Source organism: Uloborus diversus, chromosome 5 (genome assembly GCF_026930045.1).
Source record: "Uloborus diversus isolate 005 chromosome 5, Udiv.v.3.1, whole genome shotgun sequence".
Classification (NCBI taxonomy): Eukaryota; Metazoa; Arthropoda; class Arachnida; order Araneae; family Uloboridae; genus Uloborus; species Uloborus diversus.
Window position 1 is genome coordinate 180,817,786 of NC_072735.1, and position 13,688 is coordinate 180,831,473.

Sequence of the window (13,688 nt, forward strand, 5' to 3'; positions counted from 1 at the left end):
GATCAGGGGGATAGCTTTTGTAAAAAGTAAAACAATTTTATATAATTAATATACAATTCTATTAGTTTCTGTAAAGTAACTTTTGCAACAGAAGAGTGAATAACACAATTGTTTTTTTTCTCTCTTTTTAATAGTGTTGATGGCATTGTACTATTTTTATCTCTTGGTACTCTAAAAATATTCAACTTCTTATGTACGATGCTGAATATTTCAATGAGGTAAAATATAGTACTTGCACCAAGTAGCAAAAACTTTCTATCCAGTCTGCGACATTATTTTGGGCAGTTGAAAATAATCTGCAGCATTATTATCAGTTTTATTTTGAGTTTTCATAAAATAGACAAGTAAAGGTCAAGATTCAGAAATTTTCCAACTGGCCAGTGGCAGTTAGACCTGAAAAACTTAGTGACCACCACTGTCGCCAAGTTTTAGAGTATAAAAAAGAGGAGGGGGGGAGCAGTTTTTTCACTACTTTCATAAAAATAAATAGAACTCTGTGCACTATGAAAAGCAATTATTCAATACATATTTATTTAAGTATGGAAAATTTAAGTTAAAATAGGTTTTTTTTAATGAATAAATAAATAAGTTAATAAATGAGAAGTTGCAGGAAACTGCATTTTAGATGAATGTTTTAGTTTATAGCAAAGCTTCCAAAGCAAATGCAACTGCACAGGTAATAATTCACATTTTTATTGAAAATAATTTAAAAAGAAACACATGATTTATTGTACATTTTATGTAATCTTCAATAGTTTGTATTGAGGTAAACATCAAATTCTGTTTTTGGAAACTTAGCAAGTAATAGTCTCTTCTATTTCCATTTTGTGAATGACCAAACATGGCGTCTGTGCGAAAAAGGCTTAATTCTAATTAGATTTTTGAATTTGTTACATAAAAGTAGAAATTCAAAATCCTTAAAAAACTACGATTTAGATGTAAGTCTGTTTTTAGCACTTGAGCCTCTAAAGCAATGAAGGTAAGATATTATTCTAAGATAAAATTTTGCACTTTATATAAAACAAAAATTTAAGGATTATCCGAAAAAGATGGCACATTTTGCAATATTTTCAACAGTCTGCATTGCAATAAACATCCAATTCCGTTTATGAAAATGTAGGCACTTAAAGTGTCTTGCGTACTAACATCTTAGGAATGACCAAACATGGCGACTGTGCCGAAAATTAAGATATAAATTTTTGAATTTGTTGCGAAAAAATAATTTTAAAATAAAATCCTTATGAGGTTACATTTTAGTTATTTCGTTTTTATTATTATTATTTATTTTTTATTTATATTTTTATTTTTTATTTATATTTTTATTTCTTACATTTTAGTTCCTTAGTTTAGAAAATCTTTTAGCACTTATGCGTCCAAAGCAATGAAAATAAGGTGAAATTTTAAATATAAAACTTTTCATTCCTCAAGAAAATTACTTTAAAAATAAAAATAAAAGAAAACGATTTGCTGCACATTTTAAGTTATTTTCATCAGTTTGGAGTTCAATAAAACATCCAATTCTGCTTTGTTTTTGAAAACTTAGGCACTTGAGCATCTTATCTACTTCGATCTTGTGAATGACCAAATATGGCGACTATGTTTCTAGCTGAAATGCTGAAAGCATCCATTGCCTTTCAGGTCAAAAAACGAGCTTTGCAAAGTTGTATTTCTTTTTTCCTTTTATTTATTCATTTATTGAGCAATCACGATTGCTTATTGCTTTCATTTGACTGATTTTGACGTCCTATCATTTTATTTTCCCACTGCCACCTTCCGCACCATCACCATCGACCGGGTCCTAACGATGCTGCTCCTATAGCGAAAGCCGCCTCCAGGTTGCATCCATGTCCTACACACACGCGCATACATAAACTACACGCACACATACACACACACATACATACAGACACCTACACACACAAACACATACACACAACTACCCATACATTCATGCCTGCACACACACAAAAACATATGCCTACACACATACACATACCCCCCCCCCACACAAGCATTCACATACACAACTACCCACACACTTATGCCTGTTGGCTATTGAAAACATTGATTCCCATGCAAATTCGTTCTTGCACGTCGGTTGGGTGCGGGCTGACGCGATTGACGTCATCGCCAATCGGCGATCGGCACGTGCCGAGTCGACGTGCATAAGACACGTGCATTGAGATGGAATGAGGTGGTGTTTGGAATGAGTGAGTGAGGGTGACTATCAAGTTGATAGATGGAGATCGTTTTTGTTTTTAAGCGATTCTGTTTTTTTTTATTTTATTATCCTGTAAATAGTTATGATTAAGTGTTCAAATAAACGACGAGTTTTTAAACATTAGTTTTCCTTTCAAAAACAACTGCTACATGGGCTTAGAACGTAGGGAAAATTCAGGAAAGGAATTTTTTTATGTCAACAGGTTATGGGCCGTGCCCATGTTGCAATATTTCATTTTGAGAGATATATCGGCTTCGGGGGCCGTAAGGATTGAAAAATCATATGAGCTTTTTAAAGTCTGAAGATTTTCAAGTTTAAGTTAGAAATTTTGAACATTGCTTTACAGCCATGGCTTTGCTCCCCGAAGGTTTTGAACTGCTCTGCAAAAAGAACTGGGATAGATGGAAAATAGATGTTAAAGTATTACTTCTCGATAAAGGATGTTGGAAATTTATTGAAGGGAAAGTAGTCGCTTTAGATGAAAAGGCAACTAGTCGTGAGCGTAGCGAATTTCTCCTGTTGCAGGATCGCGCCTACACCACACTTTATTATGCTATAAAGCCTGAGTTCAGACCACTTATTCAAGACACTGCAGATGGCAAGAAAGCATGGGAGATTCTACAAGCTCAGTTTGAACCAAAAACGCGAGCGAGAGTTATACAACTTTTGGATGAATTCTTTAACATCCGTTATAAAGATAGCGAAGGAAATGGGTCTTTTTATAGCTAGAGTTAAATTAGCTGTGAAGAAATTGTATGACGCGGGCCATAGTTTTAGATTCGCTTTTTCAAGGTTTCCAAGTTATTAGGCATTTACCGCCGGAATATACCGGTATAAATCCAACTAATTTACCGTTGGAGTGATGAAGATTTTGACATCAACAAGATTGCTGAGGAGCTGGTGAAAGAAGAAAGTAGGCTGAAACAGGTAAAAGCCGACAATGAAAAACCTGAGGTGAGTGCTTTCAATATTACTAATAGAAGCAAGAAGACAGGAAAAGTAGTAGAAAACAAAGGAAAATGCTAAATTTGTTAAAAATACGAAGGATAGAAAGTTAATAGGACCGTGTCATAGATGTCATCAATACGGACATTTGATCGCGCAATGTAAAAGTAACGTAAATCGTAATAACTTTTCGAACTTCAATGATAAATATTCGATGTTAGTTGAGAGTTACATTTCGACCTCTGAATCAGGAGCAGGTAAAGATTGTAATAGGAATCAGTTTCACTGGATTTTTGATTGTGCGGCAACAACGCATTTTTGTAATAACAAGAACTTAATGAAAAATTTTGAAGAAATTTCCGATGTAAATATGGCTTTGGCAGTGGGAAATGCTAATAGTAAAGTTTTGGGAAGAGGAACTGTGAGATTTGCTGTAAAAAATGAACGGGAAAGTTAATTGGATAGAGTTAACTAACGTTTTATACAACCCAAACATGAGAAGAAAATTTAATCTCCGGTGCACGTTTAGAAGCAGCCGGTGCACATTTTGTTGGTAGTAAAGGAAAAATTTGCGTATTCTTCAATAATTGGCGAAAGCTATTTTATGCACGGAGAGAAGAGGGTTTATACTATGTAGAACCGTTTGCGTACGATACTGCAGAAAATAAACAAGTAGAAAGCGGATTTAACGTAAATGCCGGTACTGTTAAACAAACGCAAATTGTAGAAAATAAACAAACGGAAGTCGGATTTAACGTAAATGCTGGAACTGTTAAACAAAATCAACTCTCTAACCTTTGGCATAGGAGATTTTGTCACATAAATTATGATTACATCCGAGATACTAGTAAAAATCAAAGCGTGAATGGTCTTCCAAAAATAGAAAAACCAGACGAAAAATGTGAAGTTTGCATTCTAGCTAAGTCAACTAGGATTTCTTTTAAATCAAATCCTAAGACCTCAAATTCTGCACTACAGTTAGTTTTTATGGAACGTTTGTGGTCCTCTACCAACGCCATCAAAAAGTGGGAGTAGATATTTTCTTTCGATAATTGATGATTTTAGTCGTTTCGTGACTGTTTACACTTTAAAACGAAAAGATGAAGTTTTAAGCAAATTCATCCACTATCATAAGAAAATGGAAAGAATAACGGGAAAGAAACTTGTTAGCATTCGTACAGACAACGGGGGGGCGAATTTTGCAATGAAGAGTTTGAACGGTATTTAAGTTCTTACGGTATTCAAGCCCAAAGAACAAATGCTTATACACCAGAGGAAAACGGGATTTGCGAACGTTTCAACAAGACAGCTTTAGACGGGATAAAAGCAATGCTAAAAGACGCGAAAATGAACAATGAATGGTGGGCAGAAGCGTTATATTGTTTCACTTTCACTTGGAATCGAATTTGTCATAAAACAACCAAAACCCCTTTTGAAATGTTTTTCGGCAGAAAACCCTCGGTAGTATTCCTAAAAGCTTTCGGAAGCAAAGCTTTCGTTAATGTTCCAAAGCAATGGAGAAATAAATTCGAAATGCGTGCAGTGGAGGGAATAATGATAGGATATGCGATAAATACCAGAGGATATAGAATTTGGTTAAATAACGAGCAAAAAGTAATTGAAACTTGTAATGTTAAGTTTAATGAAAATAAGAATGCAGTGGAAGAAGTCCTGGACCCAATAGAAAAACCTAAAAAACGAACTCAATACTCGGAATTCCATTATGAGTTAGATGAGGAAGAAAGCGCGCAAAATCGCGATGAAGGTGGAACATCTAGTGAAGATTCAACTGAGAAAGTTTCCGAAGAAAACGGATCTGAATTAGCGAAAAGCGCGTCAGAATTGAATTGGGTTAGAAATGCAGTGCCGAGACCAGACGGAACGCGAAATGACATTTATTATTTCTTAGAGGGAACGAAACAAAGATTTAGATCATGTAATGATATAGAAAAATATTGCAAAAGTAAAAATTTAAAATTCGAAAAACAGCTGTTTGATTTCAGCGGAAAGAATGTTTTTTCGGGAAAGATTAAATTTGCAAATGATACGGAACGCGAAACTGAAAAAAATGAAGCGAACATTGTTGAGGTGAAAATTCCGACAAGTTTCAAGGACGCTATAGAATCAGAAAATGCTCAAGATTGGATCGAATCCATGAACGACGAGTTAAATACGATGAAAGAAAGAAAAGTTTTTGAGTTAGTTGAGAGACCGCCGCACAAAACTATACTAGGAAATAGATGGGTGTACAGCGTAAAAAGGGATGTAAATAATCGAATTTCAAGATTCAAATCGAGATTGGTAATTTTAGGTTGTCAACAAAGGAGAGAAGATTTTGACGCTTTTTTGCCCAGTAGTCAATTTTTCAATTATTAGACTATTTTTTTGTATTTTGGTTTGTTTTTTATAGTTGGAAAAATTGTCAAGTAGACATAAAAAACGCTTATTTATATGCCGAATTAAAGGAAAGTATATATATGCACCAACCCGTAGGTTTTTGTAAAGATAAAAATAAAGTTTGTCTTCTGAAAAAGTCAATCTACGGACTACATCAAAGCGGAAGAAACTGGTATATAGAAATCGAGAAAGCATTAAAAAATATTAATTTCATTAAAGTAGAATGGTGTAATTGCGTTTTTAAAGGACGAAATACCATCCTATTACTCTACGTAGATGATATCGTAATATTCGGAAAGGAAAACCAGTATATAGATGAAGTCATAAAAAGTCTGCGAAAAATTTTCGATCTGAAAGTCCTCGGAGAAACGAGAAAATTGTTAGGGATCGAATTTTGTCAAGATCATAAAAATTTGTATTTGCATCAACAAAGTTACATAGAAGAAATTTGTGACAAATTTAAAGAATATAAAATCCCGATAACTTCTTTACCCATAGTAAAGGGAACTGTTATTTCAAAATTAGATTGCCCAAGTTCGAAGTGTGAAATAGAAGAAATGGAAAGAATTCCCTATCGAAGTTTGCTCGGTAGTTTAGCATTTTTAGCAAACCGCACTCGCCCCGACATAACCTACGCGGTAAATGTTTTATCGCAAGTGCAGGAAAATCCCGGAATCAAACACTGGGAAATACTACTTAAGCTTCTAGGTTACGTTAGGTCTACCAAAGAATATAAGCTGAACTTGTCCAAAGTGCGAAACATTGAAATGAAAAGTTTTTCAGATGCCGACTACGCTGCAAGTAGGGACGACAGAGTTTCATTGGGAGGAATGATAATTTTTATCGACGAAGTTCCTATTGTGTGGAAAACAACGAAGCAAAAATGTGTGAGTCTGTCCTCGATGGAATCTGAATATATCGCACTAGCTGACGCGGCGAAAGAGTCTGTGTGGCTGAAAAATGTACTAGCGGATAAAAATTTGAACTTCAGTCTTGGAGATTGTACTTTATTTTGCGACAACAAATCGGCAATTGATTTCACGAAATCAAGTGTAGAAAATGCGCGAACGAAACATATAGACGTTAGATACCATTTCATTCGCAATTTAGTAAATGATGAAATTTTCAATTTGAAATTTGTTTCTGGGAAAGAAAATGTTGCAGATTTGTTTACGAAGCCACCTACTAGATTGGAGTTGAAGAAATTTTGTGATCAAGTATTTGTTTGAATGTGCTTTCTTTTGGAAAGAATGACTTTTCCGGACTTTACGTTTTGACCAGCGAGATGCTGTGTGATTTTTTGAGATTCATTGACTTTGAACTTTTTGACTTTATTTCAAAGTGAACTTATCGAGCTTTAGTTATGCTAAACTTTTTACTTATTAGATTTTCTTCAAATTTCAAATTTTTTTGATTTAATACTGGTGATATTTATGTATTGTGTTTTTGAAATGTTAGTTACATTTGCAATTGATGTTTTTGATGTTGTGAAAGTGATAGTATGTTTGAAGAGTGATTTGCACGGGAAGGGGGCCGATGTTGGCTATTGAAAAAATTGATTCCCATGCAAATTCGTTCTTGCACGTCGGCTGGGTGCGGGCTGACGCGATTGACGTCATCGCCAATCGGCGATCGGCACGTGCCGAGTCGACGTGCATAAGACACGTGCATTGAGATGGAATGAGGTGGTGTTTGGAATGAATGAGTGAGTGAGGGTGACTATCAAGTTGATAGATGGAGATCGTTTTTGTTTTTAAGCGATTCTGTTTTTATTTTATTTTCCTGTAAATAGTTATGATTAAGTGTTCAAATAAACGACGAGTTTTTAAACATTAGTTTTCCTTTCAAAAACAACTGCTACATGGGCTTAGAACGTTGGGAAAGTTCAGGAAAGGAATTTTTTTATGTCAACAAAGAGTTCGGAACTTGACATTTTTCTTGTTAAATTGCTTATGAATACTTGAATTTTATACAAAAGCACTTTAACCTTGTTCTTTTTCTAATAATTCATCTCTTTCTGATGGGTTATTTTTATTTGGACTTGCAAAAGTCGGGTATTAATCGATCGCGCCATTTTCAAAATGGTGCGATTTTAAAAATAACAAAAACCAAAACATATTTTGAACGAGTCAAAATCAAGTCAAATATACTGATTTAAGATTGCAAATGAGCAATTTTCACACTCATATGAGAAAATGTTTCGTTTTTGTGATCGCGATTTTTGCGTTGTGTTCATTCGCTTGCGATTTATTATTATTATTATGTAATTGCCAATGATAATTGGGAAGGGGGGGGGTCTGTTTGTTTTTTTCACTAAGAAAAATTTCCAGGAAAACAAAAGTTAAGGGAGTGCTTTTTGCTTGATCAATCAGAGGCACTTGTTTTATATTTTATGGTAAAACCCATTTTTAAAGTAAATTTTGAGTTAATCTCATTGTAACTGACCAAATAGTTTCTCACATAACTGAGTCTTGCAAGTGTATTATTTGAAAATAATTTTACAATGATAAAATCACAAAAAAATTAGGGCAAAAATAACCAATTTATTTTATTTCATGCCTCCCCCCCCCCAAGTATAAATATTTTTATATTATTCATTTACACACTAAGATTTTCTGTTTAAAATTTAAGGGACTCATTTTTTCCACCAAAGGACCCAAATCTATTTCATTAATGGGTCCCTGGGACCCATGTTACGGATAGTTGAGCGCGAACACTGCTTCTTAGGTTTTTAACTCCCCCCCCCCCCCCCCAAAAAAACGAAACCTGTTAAAAATAATACTAGATGACATTTACACTTTTCAAACTAAAATTTCACTTGTTCCACTACTTCTTTTACAAAAATTAGGATGCGTCTAAAATTTCACAAAAACAATGCTGATAAAAAAAACTTTCACAAAAATAGAATGATGCAATACTTTCACAAAAATTGGTAGCAAGAAAAAAATCCTGGATTGGTCCCTGAAATTTGAAATTTATTTTGTATGTATAAAACTATGAAAAAAGTATATATTGTGGAAACATATTTTCAAAAAAAAAATATTACATATTTCTCCTATGGTGTGATTAACAATTTAGGAACATGCTGTCATTTATTACTTGCATAGGGTGTAAAATTAACTGTTCACTTAAATAATGAATAGTGACTGAGTTATTGGAATGATAATCCAAACTTCTTTTATGTACTCATTTATTTTGATTTTAAACTTTATCATTTCCTATATGGTCAAATGCAGTAAAAGGCAATAGCTGAAAATTTTTCATTTTCCAATTTTTTGCATTTTTGTCATCTATGAGTATTGTACATTAGCTTCACAGCACAAGCTTGCTTATATGGTTTTCCCTGAAAAAGAGCGCAAAAAAAGCCAAATTTCAACGTTTCTCTATTGTTAGTATTGAATCTAAAAGGAGTTTCTTCAAATATCCCGAAAACTCATTTCTGCAAACACTGCCATTTTTGTCCAATGGCCAAAACTGGACAAAACTGATTTTACCCAAGCCAGCTTTAACCAGTTTTTATCCGTGGTTAAAACCACCACACTGCCGTGCTAAGCACAGATGTGGTATCTGCACATTTTATCAAAATTGAGTTATTGTCACCAGGTGGTCGTTAGTAATTTAATTTACCTAAATCTCAAGTTTTTTGGCGATTTGTGAAAGCGAAATATTAAAAAAAGCTCTAAGAAAAAAGTCGTAACTGCAAATTAGCTTAGTTTGCTAAGGTAATTTGAACGTAAGTGACAAATACTAAGCCTTTAAAGTGGTATCTGCGCAGTTACCACTTTTTTCCTTAGTAATTTGTAGATACAACATTTATACCTTAGTAAAGCAGCATATTTAATAATGTAGCAGTTTAGTGTAACACAGAATATTAAAATTAGTTTACCGTTGAATACATGTTGATAATAAAAACTAATACAACTTTGCATAATTGTTAAAGTAAATATTCAGCTTTTCTATTTAAAAGTTTATTTAAAATGTAAATTCTAAAAACGAAATGCATGTAAAATATTCATATCTAATTCTTTCATGCAAAAAAAAAACGCATTTCATTCTACGGCCCGTCATATTTTTATTTAAGTATCGTCTGCCGCCAAAATTATCTTCATGCTCGGTAAAAATGAATCTAGAAAATAAAAACATTGTAAAAAGAACATTCTTTGAATATAAAGAACAGAAAATTGTTATGGATTACAGTTTTAACTGTCCGGAGTTTTGAAAATGGTATCGTTCAGAAGGTAGAATCTGTTAGATTTGTATTAACAACAAAATAAAGCGAAACATCTAAGTCCAAAGAAAGCAGATGTTTTCAGTATTATTTAATGATACATTGAGGGTTGTTTTACTAAGCTACTATTGTCGTATCTGTGCAGATACCCCTAAAACTGCCTAGTAATTGTCACTTACGGTGCAAATAGCTTAATATATGGAAAGGTTTTGAAAAGAAAATGTGTCGTAACTACATTTATTAATTTTAAATTAAGATTTTTACAAAAATACTCTCTCACGGTTTTTAGATAAGTTATTTCCGAAACAACTACCGCAAGTTGAGCGTTTAAGTAAGTCATAAATCAAAGAAACGAGTTGTAAAACTTTAATCATCAATTTCTCATTTTGAGCTCTACTGCAGATACCACATCTGCGCTTAGCACGGCAGCACAGGCCGAAACGCTCACAACCCACTCACCTGGATATGACCGATGGATTGCACGAATGGTTCATGAGGCTCGTGGTGGGGAAGATGCCGGTGGCGACCTTGACCTGGCGCTGGTTGAGGACGGAGCCGCCCCCAGGCTGGGGCACCGCCTGCAGCTCCGTGATGGCGTTGGCGTTGCACACCAGCTGCAGGATGTGGCGCAGGAGCAGCCCCCCCACAAACAGCTCCATGGCGGGGGGCCCCTGGGCGGGCGGGGGCTCCTCCTCCTCCTGGGCGTGGACGGGGCTGCGCTTGTGGGTGGGCGTGGAGGGGGCGGAGCCCACCCTGCCCGGGTTCAGGTTGCAGCTGATGAGGCGCTCCCGCAGCGTCTGGTTCTCCAGGGTGGCGAAGTAGTTGAGGCGGTCCAGGAGCACCAGGAGCAGGAGGGCGGTCTGGGGGACGAGAAGAGCTCGTTCAGCTGGAGAGTGTGACACGTGTGAGGGAATGTGGGGCAAAGTGAAATGGTGAAATATTTACTCTGCTTTTAGCGCTACCCATCTAGTAATATTTTAACTGTGTAGTAACGCACGTAGTCTATTCCAGTCAGGAAAGAATTACCTCTCAAGAGCAAAGCATGTGATAATACAAGCAATTTTCAAAAATGGATACTCAAAGTGTAATATTCTGCTGTTCAAAATAATTTTTGCTGTCAAAAATAATTTTTGTTTTAATCAAATGATTAAGTTCTTTTTATCAACATCCCCCCCCCCCCCAGAGCGAGAGTCCCCTTCACATTTTAAATATTTGCGACCTACTTCTATTTTGTGTGGCATTTATTTTGTTAGTATTAAGCTTTTTTGTATTTTAAACATTTTTGAACACTTAGTCAAACACTTGCGGGAGCAAAGTGAAATACACCTGAACCTCGTTATCACATCACCTTTGGGACTGTCAACAAAGTGTCGTCAAGCCGGAGCCACGTCATAACCGGAATAGTATTAAAATTCATAATGAAACATTTGTTTATAACAAAATTATAGATTTAATAATGAAATTATTAGTTTTGATGTTTTTAATTATGTTTAGCGAATATAAATTTAAATTATTGCTGAATAAAACTAAAAGTATAAGGAAAAAAAATACTTCACATTTTTTTCCTTTTTTTCTCAACTCTTAAATACTTTCAATAAGGGCTTGCTTAGCTTTTGCATAACCTTTTTAATACTTCTCCCTTCCACAAAGTTGATTATTCAGTGAATAAAAAAAGGGTTTTCTGTACTTATCAGAAAGAAAGAAACCAATTAAAGACTTCACTTTAGTTCAGAATTTGACAACTGGAGTTGCACCAAAAAACTAGAAAAACCCGGAGCAATTGAACATCTTATATCTTTAAATGAGCAATTCTTGTGGGTATGTATATATTTCTTATCTCGGAAACGGCTCTAACGATTTGGATGAAATTTTGGAGTTAATTGTAGTTTTGCATTCTAAGTTCATCTACATCAGTGTTTTTTCTGTAAAAACGCGATTTTTTACAAAAAACAGTTTTTTAACATAAAGTCAAATTGAGTTCAGCCTCGAAGTAAACTGTGAGTTGACGCATCAAGCAGACGATTTGCAACCATAACAATAAAAATTTGTCTCTTCTCGCTTTAAAATTTTATACTTGCTTGGCCACTTGGTGATATTAGCCACTTTGGCTAATTTCAAACACACTTGGCTGAAAACAAATTCAAAAGCATTATATAAGTCGATGTAAGGCTTTTTTTCTTTTTTAAAGGAAACTATTGCTTGACCATCTTATTTTATTTTATTTTATTTATTTATTTTTTTTACACTTCAAATCGTTTAACATGTTTTTTAAATCACGCATCTAAATTTTATTTCGAAGAAGTGTATGTCTTGAGATTGTTTACGTTTTGTTAAGACAGTTGTTATCATTTGTTGGAATGGTTTGTGGATATCTTGCTGTATGTAGCATTTTCTGGCGTAAAAACTTAAAAGTACTTATTCAAAAAAAAAAAAAATCTCGATTGGGATAAAATCGTGAAAAGCATCATAGTATGAAAGGAAGTATTCGGTTAAAAACCGATTTCACCATAGCATAACTAAGGTCAAAATATTTTGATTAATGACAAGAAAATTGTATAGTGGAAACAAACGTAACAGATAATTTAAAGCAAAATGTTGATTTAATTACATTCAGAATCTTCTCTGTTTGGTACTTTAGTGTTATAAGAAGGTCGAGTACATAATATTTCGTTAACGTGAAGCTTTTAAAGTATATTTGGAAAAGTATTGAACCTTAAAAAAACACAATTTGACAAAAAATAATTCTTTTAAAGCCGAGCGAGGCTCGGTCGTCCAGGTACTAAACATTATATGGCATAAGTTCGAGATTTTGAAAAAGTGACGTGACATCCAGGTGTTGCGATAACGAGGTTTGACTGTACTTCATTTTGTTTACTTTTTTAATTATTTACTAAATTACTTATGCATTCATTTATTGACTAATCTATTTGCATTCCTTCATTTAATAATTCACTGATTTATTCATTCATTCACTTATATTTTCTTTCGCATTCGCTATTTGATTCACTCATTTATTTTTCCTCATATATAAATTAATTTATTTATTTTTTTAGTTTATTGCTTCATTATCATTTCATTTATTTATTCATCCTTTTATTTACTCCTTCATTTGTTTAAAACTATTTTTTACAATCAAGAAGAAAATATTTCAGTAGAAAAATATTTCATTTTTCACTTTGCCCCATGAAAAAAAAGATGAAATTTTTCCCACTCTATTTTCTTTAATTGGAAAAGCTAAGTCATCTTAACTATTTCACTTTGCCCCACATTCCCCTACAGTCTACACACAGTTGTTAAGGAACTGGCAGACAGCCTGTTAAGACAAGTCCATCTGAATGAGAGGGAAAAAGAAACATTTGAGTCATTCTAAAGTGCCTCTGTTAACACACATCTGGCATCTCTGCAAACTAGTAGATGAGTCCATTTCTGCCAGTAAACCAGATGTTTGCTTTTCCATCTCATTGGTGGTCAGACAGTATTTGTCCTACCTTTTCAAATTTGATATCATTGAATAGCCATTGAAAAAAATTAAAAAATAAAAGTCCTGTAGAAGATTTTCCCTAGATTCGAAGCTTCTAGCTCTATTTTTTTATAGTCAGTTTATGACTATAAAAAAAGTTATAGGCACTTTTGGGGATGGTAGGGAGTAAAGTTTTTCACCCAAAATGGTTTTCTCAATGCATTAGAAAATTTACCCAAAATTTTACCTTACATTATAGGCAAATTAAAAAATAAATGCTGCATTCCCATAAGTAAAGAATAGAAAATTTTGCAACTTACAAGTTACATCTTTCAAAACTAAATGGTTAAAATAACTTTTTTCTGATAAATTGCTGCATTGCAGTCTGGTAATAATTCAAGCTTGTAAAATTAAATAGCTTTATTGAGCAATAAAAC

General features: G+C 34.0%; 1 protein-coding gene across 1 annotated transcript in view; it reads right to left on the reverse strand.

Moving 5' to 3' along the window:
- LOC129223321 (SET and MYND domain-containing protein 4-like) overlaps window positions 1–13,688 on the reverse strand; it is a 77,765-nt gene that overhangs the window by 28,669 nt on the left and 35,408 nt on the right. Inside the window, exon 12 of the mRNA XM_054857887.1 lies at window positions 10,251–10,651. Coding sequence (XP_054713862.1) covers window positions 10,251–10,651 — 401 coding nt within the window. The remainder of the gene's footprint in view (window positions 1–10,250; window positions 10,652–13,688) is intronic.